Genomic DNA, 18,707 nt, shown 5'->3' with positions numbered 1-18,707 from the left:
TACCAATAGAAATTGCGCTCATCTAAGCCTCGTTGATATTGGTGCGGCCTATCAGTTAATGTGCAATGATGACTGAAATTAAAAGAGATTTTATATGGTGAAAAAATTTCTTGTTTCATTCCAGCTGAGTGCCCACTGTTTTTGTTTGGTTCCGCGTGGCTTCCGGTTTTTGCCATAAATAGGGCTTTGCATATATTTGGACTGTTAGATATAAAAGGACGTGACTGTAGAGACCATAAGCTGTAGTTGTTATTCAGATATCCAAACACTCAAACAATACGAAGAAGTCATCAAATCTATTCTCTTCGAGGTTCAGACATCCTTACCTTACCGTCTCACGACTGATAACTGCCTGCCCATATGAACTCGATAACAGCAACCATGCCCTTACGGGCCACTGCACTTCCCAAACCATATCTCCGGTTTACTATCCGGACCTACACAAGTGCAGTGGCTGCATCACGATGCAGTCGCCCCCTGCTAGCAAGCAGCAACCAATTCCAGTTGACCACAAAGCGGCCCATCTCGTCAACGCCGCAGACACAAATCAAAGACTACTTTCCTCCGCCCAAGGCTCCTCACATCAAGGAGGTTGAGACGGCCTGGGTTCATCCTATGTATGTACTCATTGATTGGTATTTACTTTCCAAGCGCTCCCGTGCTAATAGTTCCCAGTTACACCGAAAGCCAGATGCGCGCTGTTCAAATAGCCCACCGACAAGCCAAGAACTGGTCCGACTGGGTCGCGCTCGGGACAGTCCGTGTGCTCAGATGGGGTATGGACTTGGTGACCGGGTATCGACATCCCAAGCCGGGCCAGGAGCACGACGCCAGATTCAAAATGACCGAGCAGAAGTGGCTTACTCGATTCATATTCCTCGAGAGCGTGGCTGGCGTGCCAGGCATGGTTGGAGGCATGCTGAGGCATCTGCGGAGCTTGAGACGAATGAAGAGGGACAACGGATGGTGAGTCTCCAAAGTGATCAACTTTCGGCAATTCATGTAGATGCTAACAATCACCAGGATCGAAACTCTTCTTGAAGAGGCATACAATGAGCGCATGCATTTGCTTACCTTCCTCAAGCTTGCCGAGCCAGGATGGTTCATGCGACTCATGGTTCTCGGAGCCCAGGGCGTCTTCTTCAATGGGTTCTTCATTTCATACCTGATCTCCCCGCGCATCTGCCACCGGTTCGTCGGCTACCTTGAAGAAGAAGCCGTCCTCACCTACACTCGGGCCATCAAAGACATTGAGGCAGGGAAGCTGCCCGATTGGGAGAAGTTGGATGCTCCCGAGATCGCCATCCAGTACTGGAACATGCCTGAGGGCCAGCGCAAGATGAAGGACTTGTTGATGTACGTGCGGGCCGACGAAGCCAAGCACCGCGAGGTCAACCACACACTAGGAAACCTCCAACATAATGCGGATCCGAACCCCTACGCAGCCAAGTACAAGGATCCCTCCAAGCCTCATCCGACAAAGGGGATCGAGAACTTGAAGTCGACCGGATGGGAGAGAGACGAGGTTATTTGATTCGTCCCTTTTGAATTTTCCTTTCGCGTCTGTTTCCAGCATTTGAAACCTGCATGTGATAGACGGCCTGTCTTTTCATTTCGTGCTTCATTTTGTTACCGAGGAGTCTCAGGGGGGTTCATCCGTCCTATTGGTCTGATCCACTGGTGTTTTTCTCTTTTGTTTCTTTTCCAAGGAGCACGGAGTTTAGTGATACCTAGTCTAGGCTGCTATAGCGCTTCTCCTCTCTCAAACAACGTCTAAGTATCGTTGTCATTGCAATCTTCTTCTCGATCATTCTAGAATCAATGCACTTAGGGTGCATGTGCCTTACGATTACGATCCGCGCGAACCTCTGGAACGGACGGAAAGCTGTCGAATGCGGGGCAAAGGCACGGGGCAACACTAGACCTGTTCTGGCAAAGTACCAACAAAGGTAGGCGGGTGTGCCTGAGAGGAATAAGAACCACAGCGGTCGAAGTGAGACACAAGGTAACGGACAGAAACCATCGAGAAAAACAGAGAGACAATGACATCTCCTAGTTGTGAGTAGTGTGCCAGTAATCAAAATGCATGAAATTGGGAGTTGCTATAAATACTCTGAATCGCCATGATAATCGACGTGTTGGCTCTCGGACTATCGACCCGCTCGCCCCTTTAGTGGAAAAAACCCCCTTTTGAACCTCGAACGATTTATTGAGTGCCTGGTCGATCCGTCACCACGACCGGCACACACTGACCAAGCAATAATAATCTGGCCAACGGCCGATATTAACGTCTGATCTCGAAAAAATACGGGACCATTACCGCGTTGATAACAACCTGTCCTCTCCACGTCGTGTGAGATATCGCCTTAACGAACTGAGTCCGTTTCTATACCGATACTGCCAGCCCGAGGGGGAAAAACGGCTATCTAGAATTCAATATTGAGGAAATATGGACGAGACTATTGATTCAGAATCCGTCCTCGCCCCTGTGAGGGCCTCGTCGCCGTCCCCTTCCATCCCAGCAACACCTGCGATCTCCTCGTGTCCATCCCCTGACCGTACCTTCTCCACCATTTCGTCACTCTCAACCTCGTCCGCCACATCCGCCGATGCCAGATCGTCGATTTCCGTCTCTTCGAGACGACATGGGTACATCCGACCACAGGGAGCCGAATTCGCCGAGTCGGCTAAGAACCGCGAGAGTGTGATGAGTTTAGGGAGCATTGCCCACCTGCAGTACTATTTCGCCAGAACCGGTCTGCTGGACGGCAAGGGGGGCCACGCGCGCGAGTGGAAGAAGAAGAAAAAGTCCGATGAGGAGCCTCGGCTCCTGTTGACGCCTAATGCTCGGTTCATCGATGATTTGACGGAGAGCCCGACAGAGGAAGACTGTTCGGATATTGGTGAGGAGGATTTGGAAGACGAGATGATGCTCCCGCCGACGGTTAGCACGTACAGTGTTAAGACGCATCATATTCCGCCTCCGCCGGACGTGCCGGCGCTGCGGAGGGACTTGCTAAATGCGGTGGACAAGGCTGAGAAGAGCATCAAGGACCTGGAGACGCAGAAGGAGCCCCCGCCGGAGATGGTGCCGCCCCGGATCAGTGTTTCTCGAGAAGATACAGGAATGATTTCCCGGCCAGGCACGGGCAATGGTCCGCCGGGGTGGCATGAGATTCAAGGCATGCGCATTCTGGATGCGGTTACTCTTGCCATCCGAGCGGCCAAGCTTTACTATACGGCGCATGAGCGCCCCGAACGGTTGGCTTCAATCAAGCCCGAGCGGGAAATCCGGCAGGAATTATTTCATGTTCTGGAGGTGCTGAAGCGATGGGCCGCTCGCAATTTCGTCGGGGGCCTACGAGAGGACGAGCGATCGTCAATGATGGATTGGGTGTCAAATGTACGCCAGATGCTCGCCAAAGAGGAGGAGCTGGAGGCTTTGGAAGCGAAAGAGCGCGAAGGATGGGACTGGGCGAAGGGCGACTGGAGCGGGAGAGAACGGGAGCGCGAGGAGTCGTTCCTGCGCAGCTTGCTGGAATCCGATACACCCTTGCCAACGTGGACGTCCACTGATGACGCTACATTGCCGACACCGATTCTTGACCGACTGCGGGACGGCCGAGACCTCGTCCGCATCCACAACCAGGCGGTCAAGAAGTCGAAGCGACCATTCGGCGAGATCAAGTCGTACCATCAAGACGTTGCCAAGCCATATCGACGTGCAGATAATCTTCGCTTCTGGCTCAAGGCGGCAGAAATCCGATGGGAGACGAAGCTGGAAATGGACGTGATGGGCGTCGTCAACGGTACCAGCGATGAGGCCTGGAGGCAATTCGATACAGCTCTTTTGTCATGGTGCCAGGCAGTCCGGGAAGAATTAATGCGAGACTGGCTCGAGCCCCAGACGGCGGTCGCTGCATGTTCCCCGACTTCTGATAGTCAGGGAGGAGGCGATCTTGCATGACATTACAGACACTGGCAGTACAGACTGCAGATTACATATACCGGCGCAGTGTTCCTGGTTGAAAGGGAGGGGCAAGGGGGCACGGTCTGGAATGAGTGGTTGAGTGGTACCACGTATTGAGTTCTCTGTTTACTATCCATCATTTAGATACCCCTTACTTGTCGTCTTGAGCTTTTGCACATTTCCATTTCTGCATACGTACTCTCTATGTTCTACGAGTTTCGATTGCGGGTTGAAGCTATACCTGCCTATTGGTTGGCCAGCCATTTTAGATTCGGACTGGTTGCACACTTGACTATCATGGCCATCGTCTCAATACCTCTATGAGTTGGGCTGAAACCCAACCACCTTGTTTTTCGCCACGGTTGACTGCTTGGTTCCACGGTTGAATGGCTTCTCCCGACCGACCAAACTTGCTCTGTTTATTTACTTCGGGTGGGATTGGGGTTTGGAATTTGGTAAGTAGATGGTCGGCAGCAGACATACATCTAGTACGTACCATTCTTATCTAGTCCATGGTTAATATACTCAAGTACTCAGTCTGAGAAGGATAAAATAAATGATAAGTTATCCTGGTCAGAAGAACACCCAAGCGCAATATGGCCCCCCTAACGCAGAGAAAATAGCTAGCTGCAATAATGATTGATGGCGGCGGGCGATCGACCGTTAAAACGTCAATTAGTGAATGCAAGGTGAGCCTGAGGCAGGACATAGCGCGCCGTGTTTTATTTAATTGTATCCGTATTTTACTGTTTGTTGTCTGCTGAAACTATCTACCTATCACCTATCACCTTTACATCTATGATGTAGTCGCACCGCTCTTTTCCTTCCCCTCCCTATTGATCTGTGTCAGACCAGAAACAAAATATTCAAATCATTCTAGACCCTCTGAATCTGAATCGCACTTCAAGAATCAGCTCTATCTGCTTTGCAGGGGGTGTGCGATTTTCTCCCACGGCGAAACAGAAAGGGGGACGAAGGGAGGCCACCGCACCGCACAGCAGCAGGCAGTGGACACCTGAACAACTCAGGATTCCCGACAGCACTAGCTCCGTTCACCGCAGCCAAACAATCTACATTCCTCAGCCCACCACCTTCGTCTCTCCAGTATCTACATTCTACAATAGCTCTCGCGACACCAGGCCAGGGCGGTCGCCTCGTGGATTAGTATCCATGCGTGCCTTATTCTCCAGTTCGACTGCCTCCACTGCTACCAGCCAGCTCGCAGATCCCACACCCAACCCCGAGAGCAACAACAGCTACGACCCTTTCGCATCGTCGGTATCCTCGCCACCGCCGCCGCCTCCTCCTCGCCCTGCCGTATCGGTCTCCTCGCCAGAGGACGAACCCCTACCTCGTCGGATCAAGTCCAAATCTTCCCTGCGAAGTATTCGGAGCCTCGGCAGTAGTCACCACGAAGACGAAGGCTACGACAGCCAGGACCAGAGCGGTCTCGATAAAAGTCTTGTCCGGCCCTCGATCCTACGTCGTTTGTCTCCTGGGCTGGCAGCGCGGGTGAAACTGTTGGATGGTAGTAGTAGGGTCTCGACACCATCTCGCAGCCCGGGCAACGTCGGTCGGATTCCGGAGGAACATATCAAGGAGCTTGACAATCTTCACCAGAATTTGTCTTCGTCTGTCAAGATTGAGAAGAAGGGCCGGTCTTGGAATGCTTTACAGATAGCTGGCAAGAAGCAAGACACCCAGACCCCTTCCGAGGCGTCGGAGACTCTGCAGCACGGTTCGGCCGGACGATCGGTAACACCAACAGATCCGCAGCCAGCGGCACCAGTCATCGAGGACCCCGGATCGCACACCTCCATACCTCTTGAGGATACTGACACTGAACATTTGCCCGCTGCGGCGGTAGCTTCCCCGCGGGACGATTCGCAGGAAGACTCGCAGAACGAAGAAGCGGTGGAACAGACATCAGCCATGTCTGCTGTGGAGCAGTCTCAGATGCCGATGGCAATTGGGTCCACGACAACATCCGAGGCTCCCGACCAGACGGACTTTGAGAAATACATTCAGAGTACTAGCGATAACGAAGCGCAATCGCCTCGCCCGTCCCCGCCCCCGAAAGATTCTCCTCCATTGTCTGGTTCCTCCTCGAATGTGCAGTCATACTTCAACCCAAAGGGCTTGCAACGCACTGAATCAATATATTCGTTTTCCAGAGCCTCGTTTAGTAATCAACTCTCGCAGCTCACCTCAATCACTCTTCCACAACCAGAGTCATTGGCCGCTAGTATAGCTGGGATCTCAAATGCACCCGCTGCTGTGAAGGCGTTGACAGGGGCTGCGGAGCAGATTCAGATATGGATCAGGAAGGCTTCTGATGTGTTGAGTGGCCTGGACGCGGAGGATGATGTGGAGTGGGCCGCAGCCGGCGGACGAGAAGGATTAGAGGGAGTGGACAAAGCCATCACACGGTTTGAAAGCTTAGTTCACGTTTATGTCAACGCTATTGAACAGGTTCAACTGCGCCAAGACATAGGCAACGTCAGCCCGGACAGTCTGAAGACGATCGTCATTCAAATGGACTCCATTATCCAGAGCTGGGCGCAGATTAAAGCGCGACTGAAGGGCGTCAAGGAGCAGGTAGAATTAGCCATGGAGTGGGAAGAGCTATGGGCTAATGTCCTAGGCGATGTCGGCATGGAAATTGAGAATCTCAGCCGATTGATCTTCGAGATGGAGGAGAAGCGACACTTCACGATGGCGAATGAGCAGGAAGGGACCAGCAACGGCCTTGATATCAATGAACTTGAGACAATCGTTGAGGAGACGCCATCGAATGGCGACATGGCAAGCAAACGCTTCAGCATGGGGCCCATCTTCTCTGAGGCACCGCCCATGGGTATGCCGATTATCCAGACACCTCAGGATGATTCCCACTCCAGCCTCATGGCTTTGTTTGCTCGGATGCAACCATTGAGGGCCTCCCTAGATTTCCTGCCCATGAGATTGTCCATGTTTCAATCACGGGCCGAGCGCATCTTCCCCAGTGCCTGCGAGGAGCTGGAAGACCGGCGAGATCAGCTGGAGAAGAGCTACAAAGTGCTGGAGGCCGATGCGGAGGCTCTGCGGAAAGAGCTCGGCGAGGACCGCTGGATTCTGGTTTTCCGCAATGCTGGAGCACAGGCACACAAGATGTTTGAGTCGGTCGAGAGAAGCATTGCCAAGCTCCAGGAAGGGATCGAGACGGGTGCGCATCTGCATAATCCTGCTGGCTTAACGAAGCGGATCGAGAGCTACGAGGCCAAGAAGGTCCATTATGTTCCTGCCATTGAACGGGTGATCTCCATCATCGAAAAGGGTGTCAAGGATCGACTCACGGTGAATGGAGAGATTATGAGGCTTCTGTCAGACATGTCATCCAGGATCGACGCTCTCAAAGCAAGTATCAAGGTGATGGACTCTTCGTTGGACGATCTCAATCTCGCCAAGTCACAGCACCTGCGGGACTCGATATCCACCATCGTCACAATGGACAGCCCCCTTGCGAGCAGCGTTGTCGACACCCCCGGTAGCTCCCCTGCTTCGTCGGTGATCATGACGCCCGGAAATGGTATCAAGGGCTCAACCACACCACTGAACCCCTCAAGCAGGCGTGGTAGCTCCGTGGGTAGTTCTGCCACGCGGACCACTATGTCCAAGGTTCGACGATACTCCGGACTCCCGCAGGCGGCCTCGGCTCTGAAATCAGCCATCCCGAAGCCTACGTTCTCGGCTACGTCGCCTAGCAAGAAAGATACAGCCATCACTCCGACGCCAGCGACGCGGAAGGTTTCGCGCCTGCCACCACCGCCTTCACCGCTGAACAACCGTCCACGGTGGACCACCAGCACCAACACCAACGATCTGGACGTTGGTCACGTCTACAGGTCCAGCACGCCGTTCCGCAAATCATCTGCTCCAGCTCGTACGTCGCGACCGTCGTCCACTCTGCCGATGCCGAGCCCGTATCGGCGAGAACAGTCTGCCTCTCCTGCTCCTTCGACATCCCGATCMGTCAGTCGTATTTCTAGCAGACTCGCCTCTCGCAGCCCGGCGCGGGCGGCATCTCCGTCGCCTCGCCGTTCCATTCTTGATCCTCCTCCATACAGCAAGCTTCAGAAGCTGGGCCCAGCTGGTCTGACCAATACCCCTCGCAACCGGCAGAGCTACGCTGGAATGTCGTTCAGCCGCAGTGTGTCACAGACGCACGATTCAGGTATGCTGAGTCCGACAAAGACAACTCGTCCTGGAACTTCGCTTGGCCACTCGGGAACAGGCAACCGACGTGTCAGTCTGCTTCCTCTTCCCAAGCCACGGTCGGGCGGAGATAGTACTGCGGGTTCGCGCAGCAAGCTCAGTGACCGACCACCCTGGCGTTGATTCCATCTTCTTGCTCAAACATCTGCAACCTCTCCTCTTCTTGTTTCATTTTAGGGTCACATACATTTACGGCTCGCTTGTTCTTTGCGGTGTCATATACCAAATTGTTTGAGGACAGACTGGGTTTGCTTGATTCCCCATTCGCATTGTTTTAGCGGCGGATTGTACTATTTGTGCTTAGGAACTTACAGATCATTCTTCGGTGTATGGGTTTAATTATTCAATACATTGTGTGATACCTTGCGGATACATTTGTTCTATTTACATCAAATTCTTTATTCTGCATGTGCATCTATTCCCCCAGCTTCCTCCCAAAGATCAATGCATCCACCAAGTCTTCGCTATTTTCTAACCGTGCAGCCCCTGGCACTCGCCCGATGACTTCAAACCCGAGTCTCTTCCAGATCTTGATCGAGGCGACGTTATTCTCGAACACGAGGTTGAAGACCGAATATTTGTACCCCTATGGATTCTCAATTGGTCTGACGCAACATACACCAGCAAGCATTGTGAACCTACCAGCTTGGGAGCATACTCCAGATACGTCTCTCCCATAACTATTCCTACCCCTCGGCCTCTTGCCGCAGTCGTAGTCAGGAATCCCGCATTGCAGACGTGTGAGCACCGGCCTGCTCCGTCAGCACTACAATCAAAACTGTTTGCACGGAGTAAATTACCAGGATAATTTGGCTTAATATAAAACGTCCCCAAACACTCCCTCTTCCAATCCCTCCCCTCCCTAATCTCGTCCTCGTCCCCTGTCAGCGCCACAACCGCAAAAGTCCCAAACCAGTACTCGGCGAACTTGTCGTCGCTCATCGGCTCCTCCATGGGATACGTGCACCCGCCCTCGACCTCCGCGCGGAATTCCTCGGCGAGCACCGCCACCAGGCCCGACGGTATGCTCGAGGCGCCGTGCGCAATGGGGTACAGTGTGACGGGTGTGCCATCCTTTAGGAGTCCGCGGCGGGGTTTTAGGGCTGGGGCTTTTTGGAGGGCTGAGGGGGGAGGGGGGATTTTGGAGGAGGGGTTCTCCATGATGCTTGTTTTGGATGGCATTTTGTTGTTGGGTAGGAGATGTGATGTCTATTCTGGAGGGGAATGGCTTTATTTACAGAGTATGGGTGGCAATTTATCTGGCGCCAGCCGAAGTATATTTTCTTGGTCGACGGTGATTAGTCATTGCTTGTAGATGGCAGGGCGTGAAGTGTAATTTGATAACTGATATACACAACATTTGATATGTAGGCACTACCGAGGAAATCATGGCTGAATACTGTAACTGGTAAGCTAATTGGAAGTTAATTCCATATTGATGATCATGCTAGCGCTTATGATCCCGAGAGCCAGCTGCATGCATATGAAATCTTATTCCGCTGAACCAATGCAAGCTAAGTATGTACATCAACGCCGTGAACATGAGAGAAATGCCATCCACCTCATAGAAAGCCATTTTGTGCCGATGCATGATAATATACACTGAGGATTATCAGATCCTCATACTCCGTAGGTCGTTACCGGTTCTTCGACTCGACCGCATGCCGCTAGACGGACCATCCACCTCCATCCTGCATGCGCATGCTCTAGCCGATGATAGGGAAATCAGGGTATCACTCATCACTCCTTCCCCTCCCCGTCCGGATTCTTGATCGCCTGCATGAGCTCATACAGCTGCCCGATCTGCTGATCTATAGCCACAGACACAAATCAGCATCAGTATACTCCGGACCCAAAATATAGGATTGTAGATGTAGAACCCACCACTCATCTTCTCCAGCTTCGACTTATCCAGCTTCTCCCCAACCCATGCATCACCCTCCAGCTTCTGCGCATACAGCTGCCACTCCGTCAAGAAGCCGATCTGCTCGCCTTAGCATCTCCACCTTACCCGCTGACTTTAGGGGGGAAAAAGAAGGGGAAGCGTACGATATGCAGCGGGTTCTCGACGTTCCTGTGTGCGCGGAACTCGCTCTTCACGTAGGAGTCGCCCAGGATGCGCATCTCGGGATCGAGCTTTCGGCGGTGGACGCGGAGGATGCGGCGGTAGAGTTGGAGCGGGGGGAGAAGGGCGAGGGCTTCGCTGAGGCTGGACTTGGAGCCCATTGTTGAGGGCGTGGCCATTAGTAATCTGTGGAAGAGACGCATGGTGTCGTTTGCTCGGGGAGTGCTTGAGGGGATAAATCGTGGAAATTGAGGACTGTATGATGGTAATGATGATGATACTGCCGCGGTTGGAGATGCATCCCGGAAGGCGGCGAGGAGATGGCGAATCATAGTGTCGGCATTCCGCAGCGGTTACCGTTTAATCTTTTCCATTGTCCATGCAGGTACGTTTTGCGAGGTGAAGCATGCTTGGAATTGAAGAACGCTGACTGTGATCAGGTTGTTAATGTTAATTGAGCCGGGGCTACATCAAGAGCATTGTAACCTGACGACCACGCCGCCAATTGACGACTGAATGCTTCAAAGCTTCAAAATTTCGGGCCGATAGCTTCACTATCGATATCAATACTAAACTGCGAGGCTGCATAAAATGCTCCCCACCCCATCGACAGACCACGTCTCCTTCGACACCATCTACGAACCCTCCGAAGACTCCTACCTCTTCCTCGACACGCTCTCCTCCGCGTCCGAATCACAATGGCTCTCCGAGCGCTTCAATAGCACGAGCACCGCCTCCCCGCTAGTCGTCGAAGTCGGCACCGGCTCCGGCGTCGTCCTCGCCTTCGTCGCCGCCAACTCCCACGAGATCTTCGGCCGTCGCGATATCCTCACCCTCGGCACAGACGTGAACCGCAACGCCTGCGTCGCCACACGCAAAACAGTCCAAACAGCCATCCAAGAGCGGCAAGCAGCCGCAGCCCTGAAATCCGCGCATATCGCCTCGGTGCTGGGTGATCTCTGTAGCCCGCTGCGCACGGGCTTCGTCGACGTCCTTCTCTTCAACCCGCCGTATGTGCCGACGGAGGAACTCCCGCGTCTGCCCTTGGTGACGGAGCACGAAGCCGAGACCGCGGCGGAGCCGCTGTCCAGGTCGGCCAAGTTCGAGCGGGACTCGTACTACCTGTCGTTGACGTATGCGGGGGGCATGGATGGGATGGAGACGACGAATCGGTTGCTTGAGGCGGTTCCGGGCGTGTTGCATCCCGAGCGTGGGGTAGCGTATGTGCTGCTCTGTGCGCAGAACCGGCCGGAGGAGGTCAAGGAGAGGATACGGGGGTGGGGAGGGGGGTGGAAGGCCGAGTCTGTTGGAAATAGTGGGACGCAGGCTGGGTGGGAGAAGTTGGTGATTGTGAGGATATGGAGGGAAGTTTCTTAGTAGTGCGTTATATACCCAATTACGACATGCATACTGGGCCGAGCGCCCTCGAAGTTTTTATTTCGATACCAATTCAATTGATGTAGGTACAGGTAGTGAGGCACTGCCGTACCTTCCATGACATGCCGGGACTCTGGTACTGCGGTCTATTCGTCTGAACTGTGTCCATTGATTTCGTTGACCAGATTGGCATCGTTGCCAATTGCCTGGATGAGGATTGTTGCTGGTCTTCACCGACATCTTTGAAAATTGCTCAAAAGAGCATTTCACAAGAAATCAGCCGTATCTGCCCTTGCATCCATGGCCACCACTCTGCTTGCTGGGCCGTCTCCCCTTCAACCAAGAAGCTCAACGAAAAAGTCGTAGATTATTGCTTTTCCTCGCCCATCATCACAAGAGCATAAAGAAGAGAAAAACACATCACGATATCACCCAAACATATCTCAAACAAGAAAGAAAAGACAAGTAAACTCCCGAAGCCATAGACGGAAAATAACCTAGCCACAGAGCCCGTCTAGAAACCACGACCCCGTCCCCGGCCCCGACCCCGGCCTCTACCGCCCCCCCGTCCACCACCGCCGCGGCCGCCGCGGCCCCGATCCGTCTCCTTGCGCGCCTTGTTCTTGGGCTTCGGCTGGTCGTCCACGAGCAGGGTATCCAGAGGCAAGCTGTCGGGGAGGATGTAGTACCGGATCGTGGAGCCGCGGATGTTGATCGTGTCTAGGGAGATGGGATCGCGGCCCTTGGGTGTCATCTTGACGGTGCGCAGAGAGGTGTTCATCTGAGGAGAAACGGCGGTGATGGTGCCGTGGAGGATTGTGCCTGTTAATGCAGAGTGATCCGTCAGTCGCGCCAAAGTCAAGTCAAGGTGTGCCCGTGAACACCGCTGGAGCCCGATCGCCAGGTCCTTAGGACGACCAACCATTCTTCAGTTCAATCGTCACCGTTTCATTGGCGCATTTCATCAGAAATCTAGGAAAAGTCAAAAGTCAGTTCCTCTTCTGGTAACCAGTGCTGTCGTCGAGACTCCAATTCGACTGCAATGTACTCACCGAACGAGCTTCATGTTGACGGATATTAACGTGCGAACACACGGATTCCTTTTGACTGAAAGCTATGGAGAAAAAGCTGTAGCTGAAATAGGCGAGGTAAAATGTAGAGTTGATCAGGAAGAGTGGCAGGTGTCTCCGCCAAGTCTCTTGCGAATTGATGTCCCAAAAGTGATCGCGGCTCAAAGCTGATCCTGCGAGGAACGGCGAAGCTCTAGAGCACGTGACCTCGATATCCTCAAATCGACCACTAAACTTTATGCGCATTTTTAGATGGCTACCTCTCGAGAGGTAACATACCGTCCAAATACGAAAAGTATGCAGCACGTAATCATATTGATTTCGACTCATCGCTAAATGGTATCTCGTAAAAGAAAAAAGCCAGCCAGTCCAACGCCAATCTCAACATTTCTCCGAAACAACCCTATAGAACGCCATGTCTCGCTTTAAATATGGCTATTTTATCATCGTAGAACAAGATCTCTCTGAGCCTGAACATCGTCCGGGACCGAGTACAGTCAGAGCTGGATTCGTCATCGGATGAAGTCCCGTAATCGGACGGCTCGGAGCCCGACTCCATGACGCTGTCCATCCCATCTTCATCCTCGCTCTCATTCATGTCCGACGCTGGCCACGGTCCGCCCCCTGGAACAAACCCCTCGCTGTGGCTATCGTCTGTATCATCTACGTCGTCATTCTTATCGCCGCGCTTGCTTTCGACGATCTCATAGCACTTGGATTGAATTCCGATGTAGCCGATCCCAACCTCGGGTCGTATAGCCACGATATCCAAGATCTGCAACGCCAGTTCTTTGGGGCTCCGATGAACAGGATTGACAATGTGCGGGATGTGAAGAGCACGGAGATGAGGAATGTACGGGAGTCGTTGGAGGAAATAGTGCTAAAATACTATCAGCAAACTGCTTTGAGCACCACGTGGATTGAAACTTACCCAGTCCTTGGAATGGATCGTCATGGACAGCTCACGCAGCTTTGGCATGCGCCCGCTGGTAATGAACGAGATCATTTTACGTGTGAACATCCACTTGCGCCAACGACTGGTGCCCACCTCAGTTCCGTTGGGCGAACGCTCGGTGCTGTCGATCAAGAGCTTTTTCAGGCTTAGGCGATGGGCCCGTATGATATTCCTGTAGATTGCCTCGATATGGACAATAGAGTCGTACAGGGGGGCCTCGTGCAGAAAGACGGTTTCCAGTGTGTTACGGGCGATGGCGTCCTTGATGAATAGAAGTAGGTAAGGGGAGACAGAGTCCGTATGAATGTGCTTTATCTTTAGAGGATACTCAGACTCAGAAGCCTGATCCTGATTCTTCGTATAATTTGGAGTATTTCGAAAAGCCGAAGGGGCATATTGTCGGCGGAGCGCCCTCCAAAGCTTTTCATGCCCGTCACAGCGAAGAATAGTCAATGTGGTGACTCGTGTCCAGTCAATGACTCGTAGAACCACAGGAATGCATAGGAAAACGCGCTCCAATTCAAGAATCTCTAGCCTCAGAATTCGGTCCGATGCCGTTTCTGGACGAGATGTGCCGTGACAGGATGCCGAGGGCATCTTATCCAACTTCTCAGAGACAGCCTGTACTGCAGTTGATGCATCGACTTTATTTCCCGTCAGATGATTCGGTGATTGGGACTCTGAACTATCACTATCACCATCAGAGATTGTTTCAATCAACTCGTTGTGCGACATGGCTTGCTCCCCGGTAGAAAAGGTGGCCTCCTGCTCACTCCCTTTCTTAATCGGGGAAGGCTGTACATAAAACTCCCCGTGACCGAGATAATCTTGCCACTTTCCAGAGAGAATTTCCAGCACACCACCGGCCTTAGGCCAATTGTGTGGATCCTCATCGGATGCATCCCCCTGCGCAGAAACGGTGCTTCGAGGTTTCAGCCAATCGCACTGGTATACTCTTGAAGATATCCCAATTCGCAGCTCAGTCAGACGATCTCGAGAGCGATCAATGAGCACGGCCATTTCTTCCAGATAAGACGGCTCATCGATATCGAGCACACTGAGGCTTTTCAGAGGCGGCAGTATCGATAAAGAAGGATACTCAACATGCGAATATCGGACCAAAGGCGACATCGAGGCGGATGGAAGTAAACCTGACGCGGGGCGCATTGCATTTTCAGTGTTATCATGCCAGCGAACCCAGACGCGTTCCAGGCGGCAGTCACGCCCAGGGCGGTTACCCAAGGACGAAAGCGCCATCCATACATCCCTCACGACGCCCGTCGGCATATCCCAGATAAATGTTTCCAAATTCACCATGCGAGCCACGGCCAGGGCAACCAGCGTCCCGAGCATCTTGCCCGTCTCTTTGGTCACAGCGTATTCCTGGACCCATGCCAAAGGGCCATTTCCCACCGAGAACTTCCGAGTGTATTGAGCATAATAATTCCCCCGCCGCATGTGCCGCATTGTTCTTTGTTGTGTAGGTGCCTGCGCAGATTCCCGGATAGTAACCGTTTCACGTTGATTAGGCATCTGCCCATGCCGACCGTCGCAACCGCAATGCTGACAAGGTGGACGGCCTGCGAACGGAGTCTCGTGGAACAAGTCTTCTCCCATTACCAGCGTTGCGAGGCCGTATGAGAGAGCGTCAACTCCAGCAGGATGATCCGAAGACGATAGAGTGTCGGGCCATACTATATCAAATCGAGAGTACATTTGGGGAATCGCCAAAGCATGGAGGGCAGAACACGTCAGAGCCAGTGATGTCAGATCGTTCGTGTGAGTGACCTGTAGAATGCAGGTTTTTGATCAATACGGGACTAAGAGACAATAATCAACCGGGTCGAAGGCTGCAGTGACCAGGACCCAACTGATCGAAAGCTAGCTTACCTCTTTTATGATGTCCTGGAGGACATCCATGGGCAAATCCAGTAGATGAAGAGGCTTCTTCGTGGGTACCACAGAAATCTCCCTAGTAGAACGCTTCGCCGTCCTAACGACATTCCCATCATGATGATTGACATTCTCTGATGCCGCTTGTCCCAAGGAAACAACTTGTGCAAGATTGTCCGCTAGCGACATGATGGCTTCGCAAGATTCATCCTTTCCCTGGGAGTGATATCCCGGTTGTACTGCAGCCATGGCCTCGGGTACGAGCTCTGCTTCGTCTGACGGTGATTCCATAACCTTATCCATTGTTATTTAAGTGATTCACGATCGTTCGCTTGGACTGATGAGTAGATGAAGCATCCACCAAGCAGAGACCAGAAGGCTTGGAGCAACAAATAAGGCTTTGGCGGGAACACGCAGAATAAAGGAACCGTAGGACAACACGGGATCTACCAGCCGCAGGGACTGGTGGGAGGTTGGTAGGGTAGTAGTGCGTTCGTTGTCAAGTTTCACTTGTTGGATAGGGGAGGAGACTGGAAAGGTCTCCCCACAAACAGAGAAGTGATGCGCTCCACATAAGGTTGCAAAGGAAGCTGTTCAAGCAGAGGAATAGCTGGAGAGCTAGGTCGTTTAGATGAGGTGGAGTGACCAGCTGTACCATGAGTGTTGCTAAGGCACTAAGGCTGTCCCAGCCAGTTGTGACTTGGTGGGCCTTAGGCTTTACCCCGGCCCCCGCACGTGCCACCTACATTTGTATCAGTGTATGTCAACCGTTTCCTATGCCCCACTAAATTAAGCAATAGATAGAGAGGTAATCAGCTCAAGAATAAGCTCTTCAACCACTCCATATCGACACTCATAAAAATGATATACATAGCTATGATTATATAAAAGCATGACTTGATATGTTGGAAACCATAATATTCCTAGGTATCTATAGGTCAAATGGATATTAAAAGAATGATATTTAAGGAGCAGATAAGGAGTGAACTTATGCTAATAGGCCATTTCCTGCTGAGGACCTGCAAGTATATTAGGTGCCATAATCCCTTACTGCATGCGCCTATCCTTTATTATGTTGGTGCCTGGACAGATACTCACTTAGTACTTGTATTGAACTGTGATACCACTAGGCTTAAAAGGTGTCTAGACAATGTACTCATCTGTCTAGGAGCAGTAGGTAGTTCTTGATAGAGAAGCCCTTGTTTCCCTTTGCCTTTAAGTGCCTAACCGTAGTGGTACAATATCTTAACAAGTTGTTTCAAATTGATTAGGCATCCGTCCATGTCGAATTGGAATCTCAATGCTGACAAGGTCAAGAGGTTTAGAGCACCTGCGCGCGGCCCCATTTCAGAAGCTGCACGATCTGAGCAGGGAGATATTGCGTGCAATGGATAAACAAAAACAGCTCCTAAGGCGCATATACTAGCGAGAAAGTCTTTGCACATTTGTACTCCCATCAGCTGCGAGACAGCGATTTTCCCTCCCATACCAGGGATTTCATCAATCTGTTCAGCTTGTCCTGAGGCATGGAGAATTTCTGCAATCGCAGCATGTGTCTCAAGGAGGACCCGACTAGGTATTGTATAGTCGGCGTGCGTCGTGAAGGTGACGAGTCGCTCGCGGCCAGAGAAAGTAAATGATTGATCGGGGGACTTTATGTTGATGCCTGACGCCTGGTGCCATTTGGGTTTGCCGTCAAGACGAACTGAGGCCACTGCAGCCACTCCAGCCCAGAGACTTCCTCATTGCGGGAAGGCTGGTGTTGGTTCAACTTGAGAACTTTCCGTACGTTTTTATCCCATACATGTTCTCCGTATCCTGGTCAAGTAAGCATATAATAATTCTATGATCTGGTGAAACACATACATACAGTTGGTCTGAACCTCAGACCGCCAAAATCTTGATGGATTGGTATCGCCATCGTCATGGCATTTTCTGCGCTATTCAMATCAGATGGTTTGAGAACCCTGTAAACATCGGGAAACAAAGGTAAAGGGTCTCCCAGGACTGTGCAATGGCTTTCTCCTAAAGTACTTTGTTAGCAGCTCCCAATTGATCGTAGCAGTAGACCATAGTCCATAGAAGGAGACTCACAGAAACAGCTTCTTATGACCTCGATGTGCTGGGCTCCCACCAAGGAAGGAAAAAGCCACGCGTGGAGATCTCCCCTGTCTGGGGATTCTGATAGCTCCCTCAAAGTTCAAACAGCAGACACCGGTTTGGTGGTGGATTCGTTGGAACGAAGATCTTCCAGGTCTGATACTACGGGAGCTGGACGACCGATAGAACAACGAGGATCAAAGGATTTGCCCTTTCAACGGTTCTCTATTTGGAAGACAAGTATAAGTACTGCCAGCCTTTCAAGAGATGTTCTTCAGGATTTACAGCTTATCAGCCGACAAACATGTCAAGTTGGATAGGGGAGTAGACTACAAGGTCTGCGAAGAAGCAGAGAAATGACCATAAGGTTGAGAAGGAAGCTGATTTAGTGAATGAACTGTTCGAAAGCTTGTTTAGATGAGGTGGAGCGAATGGAGACTACAGAAGGTGCCATATATAGTGAATGGGGAGACCAGGTATGCCTGGTAGCCATGACTTAATCGCCCAAGGCCTATTAAGTCATGGCTATGCACTCCCTACACCCAGGCCTCCCATTCACTCCACCTCATCTAAACAAGCTTTCAAGCATTTTATTCACTAAAATAGTTTCCTTCTCAATCTTATCAATATTCTCTGTTTGAGCACTGAGATTTACCGTCTTCTCCCCTGTCCAACAAGTGAATCCTAAAAACAAAATCATTACTGCTAAGCTGACACTGCTCACTGTAATTCGCATTAGGAATATTGCCGGTGCTGTTGGTCTCTAGTTTCTACATCGATGTTAATACATAAGTGCCAGTTTCCACTGACGGAATTTGCCTTCCATTGGAGGTGTTTCTCAGCTGACAAGCTGTAAATCCTGGAGAGCATGACTCTGCAAGGACTGGCAGCACTTGTACTTGTCTTTTGAGATGGAAGCCGCTGTTGAAAGGGAAATGCCTGTTGAGTCTCCTCTTTCTATGAGTCCTCTATCTCCAGTACCGTCAGTCCTGGAAGATCCTGCTGCCGATAAAAAAGAGGAGT

General features: G+C 51.7%; 8 protein-coding genes across 8 annotated transcripts; 4 read left to right on the top strand and 4 right to left on the bottom strand.

Moving 5' to 3' along the window:
- Positions 1-360: 360 nt before the first annotated feature.
- On the top strand, positions 361-1,534 carry Asppvi_001148 (alternative oxidase; the record flags this gene model as incomplete). The annotated part of the gene is made up of 3 exons (XM_043297451.1): positions 361-617; positions 676-966; positions 1,024-1,534. The coding sequence occupies 3 exons, from the start codon at positions 361-363 to the stop codon at positions 1,532-1,534; spliced, it is 1,059 nt and encodes a 352-aa protein (XP_043153386.1).
- Positions 1,535-2,449: 915 nt separating this feature from the next.
- On the top strand, positions 2,450-3,967 carry Asppvi_001147 (uncharacterized protein; the record flags this gene model as incomplete). Its single annotated transcript, XM_043297450.1, has 1 exon — positions 2,450-3,967. The coding sequence occupies one exon, from the start codon at positions 2,450-2,452 to the stop codon at positions 3,965-3,967; it is 1,518 nt and encodes a 505-aa protein (XP_043153385.1).
- Positions 3,968-5,140: 1,173 nt separating this feature from the next.
- On the top strand, positions 5,141-8,347 carry Asppvi_001146 (KAR9 family protein; the record flags this gene model as incomplete). Its single annotated transcript, XM_043297449.1, has 1 exon — positions 5,141-8,347. The coding sequence occupies one exon, from the start codon at positions 5,141-5,143 to the stop codon at positions 8,345-8,347; it is 3,207 nt and encodes a 1,068-aa protein (XP_043153384.1).
- Positions 8,348-8,639: 292 nt separating this feature from the next.
- Asppvi_001145 (GNAT family N-acetyltransferase) lies at positions 8,640-9,406 on the bottom strand (the record flags this gene model as incomplete). Its single annotated transcript, XM_043297448.1, has 3 exons — positions 8,640-8,810; positions 8,867-8,976; positions 9,025-9,406. 3 exons carry the CDS (start codon positions 9,404-9,406, stop codon positions 8,640-8,642), a joined length of 663 nt encoding a protein of 220 aa, XP_043153383.1.
- A 558-nt stretch (positions 9,407-9,964) lies between these two features.
- Asppvi_001144 (succinate dehydrogenase assembly factor 3) lies at positions 9,965-10,450 on the bottom strand (the record flags this gene model as incomplete). The annotated part of the gene is made up of 3 exons (XM_043297447.1): positions 9,965-10,035; positions 10,109-10,208; positions 10,274-10,450. The coding sequence occupies 3 exons, from the start codon at positions 10,448-10,450 to the stop codon at positions 9,965-9,967; spliced, it is 348 nt and encodes a 115-aa protein (XP_043153382.1).
- A 430-nt stretch (positions 10,451-10,880) lies between these two features.
- Asppvi_001143 (S-adenosylmethionine-dependent methyltransferase) lies at positions 10,881-11,666 on the top strand (the record flags this gene model as incomplete). The annotated part of the gene is made up of 1 exon (XM_043297446.1): positions 10,881-11,666. The coding sequence occupies one exon, from the start codon at positions 10,881-10,883 to the stop codon at positions 11,664-11,666; it is 786 nt and encodes a 261-aa protein (XP_043153381.1).
- A 514-nt stretch (positions 11,667-12,180) lies between these two features.
- Asppvi_001142 (mRNA splicing protein SMD1) lies at positions 12,181-12,732 on the bottom strand (the record flags this gene model as incomplete). Its single annotated transcript, XM_043297445.1, has 3 exons — positions 12,181-12,488; positions 12,589-12,638; positions 12,719-12,732. 3 exons carry the CDS (start codon positions 12,730-12,732, stop codon positions 12,181-12,183), a joined length of 372 nt encoding a protein of 123 aa, XP_043153380.1.
- Positions 12,733-13,139: 407 nt separating this feature from the next.
- Positions 13,140-15,887, bottom strand: Asppvi_001141 (uncharacterized protein; the record flags this gene model as incomplete). The annotated part of the gene is made up of 3 exons (XM_043297444.1): positions 13,140-13,616; positions 13,668-15,479; positions 15,582-15,887. The coding sequence occupies 3 exons, from the start codon at positions 15,885-15,887 to the stop codon at positions 13,140-13,142; spliced, it is 2,595 nt and encodes an 864-aa protein (XP_043153379.1).
- Positions 15,888-18,707: the final 2,820 nt, after the last annotated feature.

Source organism: Aspergillus pseudoviridinutans (assembly GCF_018340605.1).
Source record: "Aspergillus pseudoviridinutans IFM 55266 DNA, scaffold_1, whole genome shotgun sequence".
NCBI classification, from domain to species: Eukaryota; Fungi; Ascomycota; class Eurotiomycetes; order Eurotiales; family Aspergillaceae; genus Aspergillus; species Aspergillus pseudoviridinutans.
This window is presented reverse-complemented; position numbering and strand designations above follow the sequence as displayed.